The sequence below is a fragment of the Psammomys obesus genome, unplaced genomic scaffold (genome assembly GCF_907164565.1).
Source record: "Psammomys obesus unplaced genomic scaffold, mPsaObe1.curated_primary_1811, whole genome shotgun sequence".
Taxonomy (NCBI): Eukaryota; Metazoa; Chordata; class Mammalia; order Rodentia; family Muridae; genus Psammomys; species Psammomys obesus.
Genome location: NW_026590405.1, coordinates 4,871,610 through 4,885,301, shown reverse-complemented (window position 1 = coordinate 4,885,301; position 13,692 = coordinate 4,871,610). Strand labels below are relative to the sequence as shown.

The 13,692-nt window shown below is 52.3% G+C and overlaps 1 protein-coding gene across 4 annotated transcripts in view; it reads left to right on the top strand.

Moving 5' to 3' along the window:
- CUNH6orf89 (chromosome unknown C6orf89 homolog) overlaps window positions 1-1,812 on the top strand; it is a 31,558-nt gene extending 29,746 nt beyond the window's left edge. For all 4 annotated transcript variants that reach the window (XM_055607272.1, XM_055607271.1, XM_055607273.1 and 1 more), the window contains exon 8: window positions 1,645-1,812. In XM_055607272.1, coding sequence (XP_055463247.1) covers window positions 1,645-1,739 — 95 coding nt within the window. In that variant the 3' untranslated portion in view covers window positions 1,740-1,812. The remainder of the gene's footprint in view (window positions 1-1,644) is intronic.
- Window positions 1,813-13,692: the final 11,880 nt, after the last annotated feature.

The following is a 13,692-nucleotide window of genomic DNA, read 5'->3' as shown; positions in this document are numbered from 1 at the left end:
GCCATTCTGGGGGAGTAGGGGGAATGGAGGTGATGGCACTCTGCCACAGGTGGGAAGGGCTGGAGTCAGACCTGCTGGTGAGGAAGAATAACTTGGGGTGTAGCATGGCCACTCAGGACCCTTAAGAACGGCCCTGGGACAAACCTGTCCTATGATCTAGTTCTGTTTTTACTATTTACCAACACGGTGTTGAAGCTGGAGATGGAGGGGAGGAGGTATAGATGAGTAGGAATTCTGGAGTGGAGGCATTAGCAAGGACAGGTGCTGCGCACAGCACCGGCTGTCCTCCGGCAGGACCGTGTGACCCTCCTCAGCCAGCAAGTAATGGTCAGTGCCTATGCACGCAGGATCTAGCCTGGCACCAGCCTTCACATTCTAGACACTCCGGACCAAGACTGCTTAATCTTGTGTTTAGTTTGAAAGGAAGTTAGCCTGAGATGATTGTAATTACAATTTTGAATTTTTTGAGGCAGTCTTGCAGTGTAGCTCTGGCTTAGATACTGCTGTGTAGCCCAGACGTGCAGTAATCCTCCAGTCTCTGTGCCACTGCCTCCAGCCTCCCCTTTTATTTATCTACTTAACTTGCTGTTGCTCTTTTTGAGAGGAGGTCTGGCAGCAGCATCTTGGCTGGCCTCAAACCCGAAGTCTTTGTGGCTCGGCCTTTACCACACTAGGAATGCAGGTGCAGCCTGCACCCAGCAACAGAGCTACCCTGCTTCACGCACAGGACAGTACTAGAAGCCACAGGCTCCATGCTGCTTAGGAACAGCATGTCAGCTCCCTCGCATACTCAGATAATCCAGGTCTGAGTTTTCTATCACATAACCTCAGGAGTGAAAACAGGAGCATCCTGAGAAGGGCCTGCCGATAGGCTTCCTGAGTCAGGGCTTTGGAAACAGCTGTTCACGCACAGCGGGCAGGATGTGCAAAGGCTGAGAAGCTGTGGAAGAGCCGTGGAAGGCTCTGTCTTCAGGGTTTAGAAAGCCCGTTGGGAAGTGCTGACTGAAGTTAATCTGTTCATGCTGTAGTGAAATCATCTTAGAATAACCTCGTGCTCCCCACAGAACCCATCCCGTCTCGCTGAAAGCATAAGATAAAGCCAGTCCTGGGTATCGTCACATAATCCTAGTGCTCAGGGAGGCAGAGGCAGGTAGATTACTGTGAGTTCGAGGCCAGTGTGGTCTACAAAGCAAGTCCAGGACAGCCAAGGCTACACAGAGAAACCCTGTCTTAAACAAATAAACAAACAAAAAACGCTGAGGCAGGAGGATCCCAAACTTGAGGTCAGCCTACGCTGATCACAGGGACCTATCATACGCACACTTCTGCAGCAACAACCAAAAATCAGACTCTCCACCTGAGAACTGACGGCTCATGCTGTCCTCATCTGAAACAAGCAGCCTTTGTGACCAGCCAAAACATGATTAGGTTGCCCAGGAAAGGGTAGGGAGTGTCTCTTTTTGAACATCAGGTCACAGAGTAGTAAGAGCAAGGAATGCTTCCTCGGGTTTCAGAGAGCCCAGAGACCTTCAGAGCAAGAAGCCCGCCATCCGAGAGAGCAGCTGAACTGCAGACCCGTGCTCTGGCCACAGTGTCCCCCGCTCCCTGCCGTTCACTGCTTTCCTGTTGCTGTTTCCCTCCAAGGCTATGCCGGTGCCGCCCACTGGAGGGCCTACATTGTAGCCAGAGGGACGCAGCCTTTGGTCATCTGCGATGGAACCACTTTCTCAGAACTATGAGAAACAACTGCCCGAAGAGCTGAAAACCAGGCTGAGAAGAGTGGGGAGGGGGAATAAAGATGCTGAAACACTTCCCATGGCTCGGTCGCTCAGTTACCTGCCCTACATGCCCTGGCTGCCAGCTGTGTGCTGGAGACAGTGGCTTGGGCCTCGACCTCTTAGAGACTTTGCTCACATTTACCCTCCCCCAGGCCTTTGGACCCCAAGGTGTTGGCTATAGGCTGGTGGCTCCTTCCAAGTGTGTGGACATGGTTTCTCTGCTTGGCGGTGGAGGGGCTCTGCTTCTTGGCATGGAGGGGCAGCAGTAAGCCCTGATAGCACATCCTTCCCCAGGTTGGATCAGTTTGTCGACTTTTCCTGGCCAGAGCACCTTGTACTTTGTGGGAAAGCCATAACTACCTTTTAAAATTCACTACAATTTGACGGAGAATGAATTAGAACAATGTGGGGAGGATCAGAAAGCCAGAATTTTATTTTTTAAAGTGGGTGCTACCACCAGGTATCATGGTACACACCTTTAATCCCAGCACTGGGGAGGCAGGTCCGTATCTTTATGAATTCTAGGCTAGCCTGGTCTGCATAGAGCCCCAGGTTTGGCAAGGGTTACATAGTGAGGTTACATAGTCTCAACTCCTCCCCACACCCAAAAAAACGTGTCTCCTAGGTATAGGGCTGTGGCTCAGTGGTAGAGTGTTTGCCTCGCACATGTGAGCCCTGAGTTCAGTCCTCAGCATCACCTAGAGGAGAACGGAGAGTGCTCCTCTTTCATAATTCCCGGGACCTGAGTTGTGATGGATGCTGGTGCCTGGTTACAATCCTGAATACTACCAAATCCTGGGCCCCTCAGCCACTGGCCATCACATGTGTTCCTCAGAAGTTCAGCCTCCCCTAGCCGGCCAGCACCCTCACTGCAAGCAGCAGAGTAGTGTGCCACATCCCCTTCAGAAGGAGTGAGTTAGAGCTGCTGGCCTGAGGGAGATGGCACCTCCCTGAGATTGATCTTTAGGCCTGGCTTTCTAAGGAGATATTTGTCAGCAGCCTCAACGCTGATGTAGTGTGGCTGAGGGAGGAGCTGCAGAGCCAAAGCGTGCTGTCAGGTCTGCACCTCTGCAGCTTGACTCATGGCCCTGTCTCTGCCCTACCGTGATCCTCCCTTTCGTACCCTGAGGCAAGGTGAGGTACTGGTTTTGCCCGGATACAGGATTATCCTAACTTGTGATCTACTGTGCTTATTGCTCCCCACATGCTTTTGGGGTGTTCTCATAAAGCTGCAAATAAGGATGTTCTTTTTGCTTCCTCTGCCCTCCTTTTTGTTCTTATTTAGACAGGGTCTGGCTAGCCTCGAACTCAGGTAGACCACACTGGCCTCCACAGTGCTGAAACGAGAGGCTGCGGTGCACCACCGCTACACCCAGCTTCCTCTGCCCTCCTGTTGCTCCTTTATTGACAGGACTAGGTACTGGCCGCTGACCATGCCTCACACGGATGAAGAAAAACCAAGCTGCGTGGCCTTTGGTTTCCAACTGCAGAAGTCAGATGGCTGCACAGTAGGTCTATCTAGGCCAGGGCAGCCAGTGGTGATGGAAGTTGTGAGCCTCTGTGGGGTCTCTGCCATCCTTGGATGGACCCTGTACCTTCTCCCAGGCCCTCAGCCCCTTGAATCTCATGAGCAGCGGTGGTCAAAGAGGGCTCTGAGGAGGCTGGGACTGTCTGTGGGTTTATGAAGGCAAGCCTTCGCAGAGCTCAGGGTGGACTGGCTCAGAGCCTTCTTAAGTATGAACTGCGCCCGGGGGAGCTCTTCCTGAAAGAATGGCCCCTTTGTGCGGCAGATGGAGGAAAACAAACCTTTGCGCACATAAGCGCTTAGTTAGGGTTTCAGGGGCTGTAGCCAGAGGACCGTGCAGAGGCCAGCTCTGAGCTGCCAGTGGCCTTCCCTGGTGCCTGTGGGATGGGCTTACACTCAGGCCCTGGGTCCGAGGCTGCTGAAATTTGACCCTTGGAATTAACCACAGACTTCACCTCAGAGAGGAGGCTCAGAGGTAAACTGCAGAGCCACTGTCTCAGCCTGGGGCTTCCCTTGTGTTCATTCCCTGTTTGACTCCATGTTTAAACTCAGAACTTGAAAACTAAGAAAGCCTTGCCTGGATTGGCCATAGGGGCCACCTGGGAAGCCCTGAAAGTCCCAGGCTGCTCTGCAGTTGAGCACAGCAGGACCAGAGCTCTCTCACCTCACGGGATTCTGCAGGAAGGGCTGAGGGTTGCCGGTGGGCTTTCTCCAGCCAGCTGAGGCCTGGCATCAAGCAGCAAAGCCTCCCTCACGCCCCCCCCCCCCCATGCCTGGTGCTAGAGAAAAGAAGGTAGGTGATGAGGAACTGGCACTGGGAAGGGCAGGACCAATCTGACCATCTCACCTCAAGTGTCAGTGGGAACCAGCAGTGGTATTGTCCACAGGTTCATGGAGTGTTTACTAGGCAGTGACAGGGTGACATGTGTGAGTTAGGTTCATTTTCCTGTGGGACTCCAGGCTCTAGAGTCAGCTCTCTGGGGAAGCAAGAATTGTGAACCAGTTTGAAGCCATTTGAGTCTAAGTGGCCAGAGCTTAAGCAGTCGACTCTTGAATGGGCACCACAGCTGTTGCAGTTTGTGGAAGAGGCAGGGCCTGTCCTCATCCTCCTCTGGATTTTAAGGAGGATGGGGGGTGACAATGATTTAGGAGATTGGCATACACCAAGTTGGTGCAGTTCAGAACAAAGTTGGGGGTGGTTTGGCTAATTTAGTTGCTTGAGACAGGATCTTCTTATGTAGCCCTGGCTGGCCCAGAACTTACTGTGTAGAACAAACTGGCACCAACTCACACAGATCTGCCTCCCAAGTGCCGGAGTTGCGTAGTTTATTTTCTAAAAGAAAAGAATAGGGCTGGAGAGATGGCTCAGAGGTTAAGAGCACTAGTTGTTCTTCCAGAGGTCCTGAGTTCAATTCCCAGCAACCACATATGGCTCACAACCATCTATAATGAGATCTGGTGTCTTCTGGAGTGCAAGTGTACATGCAGATAGAAGAATGTATATATAATGAAAATAATAAAATATTTAAAAAATTTTAAAAAAAAGAAAAGAAAAGAACTCCCAAACCATTCTTGCCTCCAGTGTACCTCAAGCTACGATGCTGTGCTTTACCCATCACATGGGCCTGTGAAGCAGAGGCTGGTCCCCATTTCACAAGGAGGCAAGAACAGGAAGCGCACCCTTCTTGGCCAATAGGTGTGCCCCACTGGGGTGGGAGACTGGCAGGAAGGTCAGCAACACAGGAGCTCTGTGGGAAGTTACGTGCTGGAGGAAAGAACATCATATGATCTTTGTGAAAACCCTTCCCCTGTACGCCTCCCCACTTGAGAACTAATTTTGACAGCATGTAGCTGGAGCCCAGCTGCATCCAGCCGTCTCCCCATCACTGTGTTTCCAGATGTGTGTCCAGTTCCAGCTGTGGGTCCCTCTGGAGTTGCATCACTTGTTTTTCAGTTCTCTGTTTTCTAGTCTCTTCTTCCAAAACCCAGCACAGGCCTCAGTGTAGGAGCTGTTGTTTGAAAGGCAGTTTGGGTGATCCTTCCCCGCAGGTGACCTCAGCCTTGTCCCTGTGGTCTGGATGTGTTCAGCCCATCACTTCCACAGCAGCTATTCAAGTGTCCCAGCTGAGGCCAGGCTGTGGGGGGAAGAGAGGGAGTTGAGCCAGCACCCAGCCGGTGACTAAGCATCATTCTTTTAATGTGGTACTTCAGAACCCATGCATGCCCATGAGGAAGCTGTCCGTGCTTATGGAGACAGCGCATGGCAAGTGGAAAATGAGACTCTGGGCAGGCAGTCTGCCCGCACCTAGTCTGCCAGTCTTCCAGAAGAGCACGGCAGGAAGATGGACAGGTGCTCACCCTGTGCCCAAGCCTGCTTGCCCGGGCACTGCGTGGCTTCCAAGTTCTGGGCTCTGGAGAAGCCTCCAGCCAGCTTGTCGGCTGTCCGAGCCCCTTGGTGTCTGCTTTCCTTGCCCTGCATAATTTCAGCATCAGTGCTAAATGCATTTGTCATTTTCCTCCCTCTAGAGGCTAGACTGTCCAGACTCTAGAAGCCCAGCCAAGAGCGAAAGAATGTTACATAACCAAGCAGGGACCCTTCGGCCTCTGCTCAGTGCCTGTCAGTCAGTCAGTGGTCACTAGTCCAAGAGCCACAGCTGCCAACATCCTGCAGAGAAGGGGACCCCACCCGCTGCATCTAGAGTTTCAAACAAATTGAGGAGTCAGAACATCTGCTTTGCTCCAAGCTTTACTTGATTACACCACAGCCACTCTGGGGTGGGGTCCTCCTGGGCCTCCATCCTTACTCTCCACAGTGTCCCTCCCTCAAGCTGGACTCGGTGCAGGACCCCATGGACATGGGCACTTCCAGAAAAGCCTGTCCCACCAAGGCAACTTTCCACAGTCATGCCCAGCAAGGGGCTGACAGTGGCCTTTTACCCCTCCCTGCCTGTCTCCCTGACTCCTGTGGAGAGACCAGTGACAGATGCCCAGAGTAGGGGAGGAAAGGCACAGGGTAGGCAGGGACGCTCAAACATGGGCCTTCCTGCTGTCCCCAGGGGCCAGTGCAGTCTAGAAAGTCAAGGTGTGGCCTCTGGGTGGGCCACATGAGGAGAGAGGCCTTCACCTGCCCTGGCCACAGGAGCCCAGAGAATACCGTGCCAGCAGCAGTACGCTGCAAACTTGGGAAGGTAAAGAGCGGGTGTGAATTCAAGTTTCACGTGATGGAATTTTTACTTTTTGCAATTAAGAAAGTCTATGTTGCTTGGTTGAAAATTATCCTGTTCTTGGTGTCCTTTAATTTTCCCATTTTCTCTTTTCCCCAGGAAGTGGGTGGTGAGCAGACCCTTGAGGCAGGTCTGTGACACTCTCCTGAGGGCCGTCTGACTGGCCCTGCTCTCTGTCTCACTCTCCTAGGGCTGCGCTTGCACGCACAGCCCTCCTTCCTCCCGCAGCCTGAGGGCGTCTCATCTGCTTCCCCCCCCCACAAAGTCCAGAGTCTCAGCGCTTTGAGCTCTCCCTCTCTTGTCCTTGAGCTTTTTACTCAAACCCCAGGCATCCACACAGAGCTTCTGTGACCACATGCCCTCAAGGGTACCCCACTCACAGTGGCAGAGGTGGAGGCCCCAAGTCCCCTGCTGGCTCAGGCCAGCTGCCACCAGACAAGTGGCACTCAGTGGAAAGTGGCTTTGAGTTACGTCATTATGTGCATACGTGTGTATATGAATATTCATGTATATGTATGTTATATATCATGATTTCTTTTTTATGTAAATGTGTAATGGGGCCATTTTTTTTTTCTGTCTCTTTGTTGTTATTGTTTTGAGACAAAGTCTCTATATGGTCCTGGCTGGCTTGGAGCTTACTGTGTAGACCAGGCTGGCCTCTAACGCACAAGGCTCTCTGCCTGTGTCTGGCTCCCAAGGCTGACATAGGGATACACCACCATGCCCAGCTCCAAAGCCACCGTTTCATTTCTCTTATTACTTGCTGTCCTTTCCCCTCTTCCCCACCCTGCTAAGCCATGCTCTGCTGTGGATCTTTTCGGGGGCTCCGGTCACATGGATGGGGGAGGGGCACTGCTTTACCGTGGATGGATTTTTAGGTTGAGTGGTCTCATGTGACCCGGGCTGGCCCTGAGCTCTCTCTGTAGCTAAATATGATCTTGGCCTTCAGATGCCCCGCCCCCACTTTCAGGTACTGGGAGACTACAGTCAGGTACCATGATACCTGGGACGGAAGCCAAGGCTGCAGGTGAACGACATCACTAGTCCCTCGGAAACGGAACCTCCCGGGGGCACCCTGTACCTTACAGTGCTCAGCTCCTTGCGGGGATCCCCTGCAGGCTGCTGGCGTGGCTTGCTCTCATTCTTTCTTAGTGGTGTGTGGCTGTGCCTGGTTTCTCCAGCCCCTCTGCTATTGGTGAGGCTTGTGTTGTTTATACGAAATGGACGGTATTGCTCGTTAGCACCCTAATGTTCGTTCTCCAGAAGTCTTTGTCCGTAGTCATAACTGATCTGCCTGCTCAGAATTAACCGTTTAACACCTCTGCCCCACTTAGCGTTTGGTGCCTGTTGAAGGGAAGAGAGGTAGACTGCTCTCGGTGATAATCAGCCCTTGGGAGCACGGGAGAGTGACCTGATGGTTCCCCTCCCACCTTCCCCCTCCTTTGGGTTCTCACCCTCATCCCCTCTCCCCCACACAGGCCTCTGCTCTGTCACAGGGCCGTGGAAACACGGCCTTCCCTTTGCTCTGCCCTTGGACTTGGCTGGGAGAGCTCCCTCAGCCTTCCTCCAGTCTGCTCGGCAGTGCACAGCTCTCCTGAGGCTCACCTGGGCACCCAGGGGCCCAGAGCTCATCCCAGCTGCTCTGCAGCCCTCTCCGTTACCAGGTCCACAGTGACCCTGGCTGCCTGGGAGGGTCTCACTCATCTGCTCCTCATCAGGACCACATCCAGAGGAATCCAGCCCCAGCTCCGTGTAGTTTTTTGATCACCGGTTCGTTACTCTGTATACTCCCCAGCACCCCAGTTCTTGCTCCAGCAGGCTGCCACAGCAGTCTCTGTAGAGCCGTTTGTTTTCCTCCTTGTTCCCTATGACTCAGTGGCCTCCCAGCCAGCCTCAGTCTCCTCCCACCTACTCTTCTCATGCTCACCTGCTGCGCTCACCTCTGCCAGACCGTTGGGAGTCCAGGCTGAGGCCTTGGTTCTCATAAACTATTTTTTTTTTTAAGAGCAGCTTTTAGGTTCACAGGGAAATCAAGTGAAGATGGGGAGTTCCCCCACATCCCCTATCACACCCAGCCTTCCCACATCCCAGCGTCCTGCGACAGACTGGAACATTCCTTACAACCGTGAGCCTGGGCTGACCTCGTTCCCACCTGTGTTTCTGAGACAAGGTCCCTCTGCGCAGTCCTCAAACTCACCGTTCGGGTGCAATCGCCAGGTGTTGGTTTCGTGCAGACTCGATTTCAGTTCACGTGGGTATACAGTGGCTGGCTCTACAGTAAGGGCAGTTAATGCTTATGAAACCATCGGATTTTCTTCCTGAGTGGTTGTGCATGCCCAACAATGAGATGGCATTACCGGATATCCCTTGAGTTCCGTGGGGAAATGACGGACTCCCTTCCTCAGCTGGGCTCTCTCCTCTCTGCCTGATCTGGGGACCTCAGATCCTCTAGGGAGTGTCACACAGCTCTCGGGGAGATTACAGGCCCAATCCTTTCCCGATAAGAAGCCTGTTCAGTGTGCCCCTGGGGATCCCTGGAAAAAACCTCGGTGCTAATGAGATATCTCTGTACCTTAGCTTTCAACCAGTGACCTTTTCCCTTTCCCGGAGTTTCCCCTCCCACCCCCACACCCCGGCACGCCTAATATCAACCAATCAGACACATTCACCCCTGAAGCCCCGCCCACTGCCCAAGGTTTATAAAGCCCTGTTCTACATGAAATAAACCGGGCTACCATCATCAATTCACCAGAGGTCTTCTGAGACTCGTCTTTTAGTCTTGGAAAGGAAGGGTTCCCCCTCCTCCCTGAAGGATTTGCTGCTGTAGCCTGGGCTTGACTGTCAGGCAGCCACGCACCGCTGGCCACCTGGAGCTTCAACCACTCCCGGCCTGTCCACAGGGATCGCTGCCACACCCCTCCGGCCACCGCAGTGCCCATCTGTGAAGGCGAGCAGCCAAGCTGTTCTCGAAGCAGCCGCCAACTCACCCAAGTCAGGCAAGGCCCTCACTGCCGCCTGTTGGGATTTCTGTCACCTGAGCACCTTTGATCCTGAGGTTCATTCTTTTCTGTCCAGAAACCGGAAACTGACCTTCCTGCGATTGAGCGCTCACTTCTGGTTCTGGCCTCCACGGGGCTGAGCTTCCTGGGAGAGTACCCCAACTCTCCAGGTCCCAGGCTGCCCCCGGATGCAGAACAACAGTCTGGCGGTTGTTTTTGGTTTTCGGCTTTTAATTCTTTGACAACTTCATACACGCATATAATGCGGCTTGGTCACTTGCACTCCATTTCCCTCTCGTATTACCCCTCTCCCATCCCCACCGACGCTCTTCTTCCTAAGGAGTTCTCCTCCTAACTTTTCGTGTTTTGTTGTTTGAATTAGGGTTGCCTGCTGAGACACGGGTGGGGTTCTATCTCCTGGCGTGCGGACCCCGTGCACTCAGGCTGCCCCCAGCTCAGCAGCCATAGACTGCTAACGCAGTGCCTCCAGGCCCCTCTCTCACCCATGATGGAATATTGGCAGGCCCCAGGCTTTCCACAGGCTTTGACTGTCATAAGTGCTGTGGTTGTGTCATGTTCAGAAGCCAGCATTTCACAGCCCTCCTGTCCATCCTCCAGCTGTTATTATTTGTTGGTTTGTTTTTTGAGACAGGGTTTCTCTGTGTAACCTTGGCTGTCCTGGACTCCCTTTGTAGACCAGGCTGGCCTCGAACTCACAGAGATCCGCCTGCCTCTGCCTCCCTGAGTGCTGGGATCAAAGGCGTGCGCCACCGCACCCGGCTAGCTTTTGTGTTCTTCTCACTCATCCGAGACTACCCTGAGCCTTGGGTGTGGATGATATGACTTGGGGCTCAGCTCCCAACAGATGTTCCGGCTCAGCTCCCAACAGATGTTCCGGCTCAGCTCTTGACCAGTCACGCGTTTCTGTGCTCACTCTCCGCCAAGTAAGGAGAGATTTTGTTGCTCTCAGTCTCTGCCAGCGTTTGGTGACGTCCGAGGTTGGATCTTGGCCTTTCTGTCTGGTCTGTGTTCCTGGTATTACCATCTTATTGTTTCAATTTGTGACTCCCCAGTGACTAACGGTGAACAGCACTGTTGCCATTTGCCATCCACGTGTCTTCATTAAGAAGTGCCTTCCGGGTCTTTGGCCACTCTTAAGGTAGGTTATTTGTTTTCTTGTGTTTCGTGTGAGAGTCCTCTGTATGCTTTGGTGATCATCTCATATTAACTGTGTCTTTGTGTGTATTTCCTCCAGTCTGTGGCCTGTTTTATCTCTTGACATTGCCTTTCTAAAGCAGAAGTTTACCCCTAGTGTATGTGTGTGGTTTTTCCTGAAAGAGTTCCACCGAAGCCCAGGTTAGCCCCAAACTCTCAATCCTTCCTATGCATGGGGATGACAGGTCGGAGCCACCACACCTGGCTGTGGTTTTCGGCCAAGCCAGCTTATGGATTGTGCCTTTGATGTTGGAAGCAGAAGTCTCCCCCACACACACACCCCCAGGGGCTGGAGGGATGGCTCCATGCTCTTTCAGAGTTCCGTTCCCAGCACCCACAGGGTGGCTCAGAATCATGTGTGGCTCCAGAGGATCTGACCTCTTTTGGCCTCTATGGGCATTGCACAATGTGGCAACGTATATGCAGGCAAAACATCCACACACATCAAATAAAAATATTTTCAAACACCACCTCTGTACTCAAGGTCACCTTGAGTTTTTAGTGTTTTGCTCTGTGGAATCTATTCTGTGGGTTTTGCCTATTTTCCTCGGTGCTGGGGACCAGACAGTTCACAGGTGAAAGGTCCTGGTCAGCCTTCTTGTTTCTGCCTCTCGTTTCCCTGTCATCCTGGCCCTGTTCATCAGAAGGCCATCCTTGCCACACAGTGATGCTTTTGCTCCCTGCCAGCCACCACCGTGTGGCATCGACACAGCTCTCTCTCCAGCCCGCTCCTGTGCTCCTGTGCTCTCTGTGGTGATGCTGTGAGACTTCTGTGGCTTTACAGAATCCTGATGCCAGCTGTTCCTTCGATAGCGAGTGGGGCCTTCTGAGCTTTCCGCCCAGTGTGAACTTGGGAGTCAGCTGCGGGCATCTACAAAGCAAGCCTCAGGTTCGGCCGGGGTTTCATGGGATTTCATGCTGTAGAATTGGATCCACACACAGTGGCTGGAGGAGGAATGTGCAGTTGTAAAGTCAGAGGACTGGAGATGCAGGCCGTGACCGGTGTGCTGGCTACTGTCATGTCAACAAGCAAGGTCATTTGGGAAGAGGGAAAACCAACTGAGGACATTTCCCTGCACCCTGTTGTCTTGTACGGAAGTCTACAGGGCATTTTCTTGAGTGATGATTGTTGTGGGAGGGCCCAGGCCGGTATGGGTGGGGCCACCCCTGGGCTGGTGGTCCTGAGTTCTGTTAGAATGCAGGCTGAGCAAGCCATGAAAGCAAGCCAGTGAGCAGCACCCCTCCATGGCCTCTGCATCAGCTCCTGCCTCCAGGTTCCTGCCTTGAGTTCCTGCCCTGACTTCCCTTGATGATGGACTACATCTGTAAGCTGATATATACCTTTTCCTCCCCAAGCGGCTCTTGGTCATGGCATTTGTCACAGAAGTAGATTTAACTGAGACACCCAAGCATCCACAAAGACCTGGGTTCAGTCCCCAGCACCGTGAAAACTAGGCACAGTGCACGCAGTAACCCCAGTGCTCACAGTGGAGGCGGGAGACCAGAGGTTAAAGGTCGTTCTTGGCTGCTGTCATTCTGGAATATAAGGGTGTCTTAAATCAAAAAGTAAATAAATAAAAATAAAAGGGAGGACTGGAGAGGGGGCTCAGGGATTAAGAGCACTGGCTGACCCAAGCTCAGCTCCTAGCACGCACACAGAGACTCAGAACTGTCATGCCAGTTCCGAGAGATCTGAAGTCCTCCTCTGGCTCCATGGACACCAGGCATGTACACGGTACACAGACGTACACAGACGTACACGCAGACAAAACACCTACACGCATTAAATAATCTTAAAAATTATTTTTTAATTAGAGAAAGGTTGTGGTGTTGGGCATCAAACCTGTAGCCTCACTGGTGCCAGGCACTTGCCCACTGCTGAGTGGCATCCCCAGGCCATTTTAACTAGAAGTTACGGTTCCCACCCCGTGATAACATTTTTGAACGTTAGTATGTCCTTTGTTGCTCAGTGTAAGCTCGTTTTACAACTGCACATTCCTCCGACATGACACGTTCTGTAGACTTTCCTAATAATCCCACTGACGAGCCTCTAGACACTCTGCTCAAAACAGATATTTCACCAAATGTCTTTTTTTTTCAGCATAATAGCTTATTTTTGTCAAAATCACACATTCCTTTATTTTTAGTTATTTTTGTGTGTCTGGGTGCTTTGTCTACATGCTCACATATGCACCGTGTGTGTGCCTGGTGCCTGCAGTCGGATCCCTTGAGACTGTAGTTACAGACGGTTGTGAGCCTCTGTGTGAGTCCTCTGGAAGAGCAGCCAGGGCTGCTGCCGGTCAGGAACCATCTCTAGGGTGCATTCTTTTCTGTATGTAAATATATATTATGTGTCTGTGTGTTTATTGTATCATGGGTGTCTGCAGGGGCCAGAAGAAGGTGCTGGATGCCCCGGAGCTGAGTTTACAGTTGGCTGTGAGCTGCCTGACATGGATGCTGGGAGCCAGGCGTGGGTCCTCTGCAGGAGCAGTAGCTGTCCCTAACTGCTGAGCTGCTGTGCCTGCCTGGACTTGTTTAATGAATCCCTATTTTAACTTCGTCAGGGCAGCTGCTTTTGGGTGTATCTATATAAATTATTCTCTGTGTTAAAACTCTGGCCTTTAAAAAAAAAAAAATCTCTTCACTGACTGTGACTGTCTCAAGCCTTCTATTTAAATTATTTCCCCTGCCTGGCGGTGGTGACACACACTTTTTTGTTGTTTTGTCCTGGACTCGCTCTGTTAATGGCACACACTTTTAATCCCAGCACTCCAGAGGCGGAGGCAGTGGCAGGAAGATCTTTGAGCTCAAGGCCAGCCTGGTCTATAGAGCTAGTTCCAGGACAGCCGGGGCTACACAGAGAGACCCGTTCTTTCCCAGCTGTATCTGTGTGTCTCTTGCTGTGTCTCTGGCTCCAGCTTTGTAAGGTTCCCTCCATGTGCTCAGTGCTC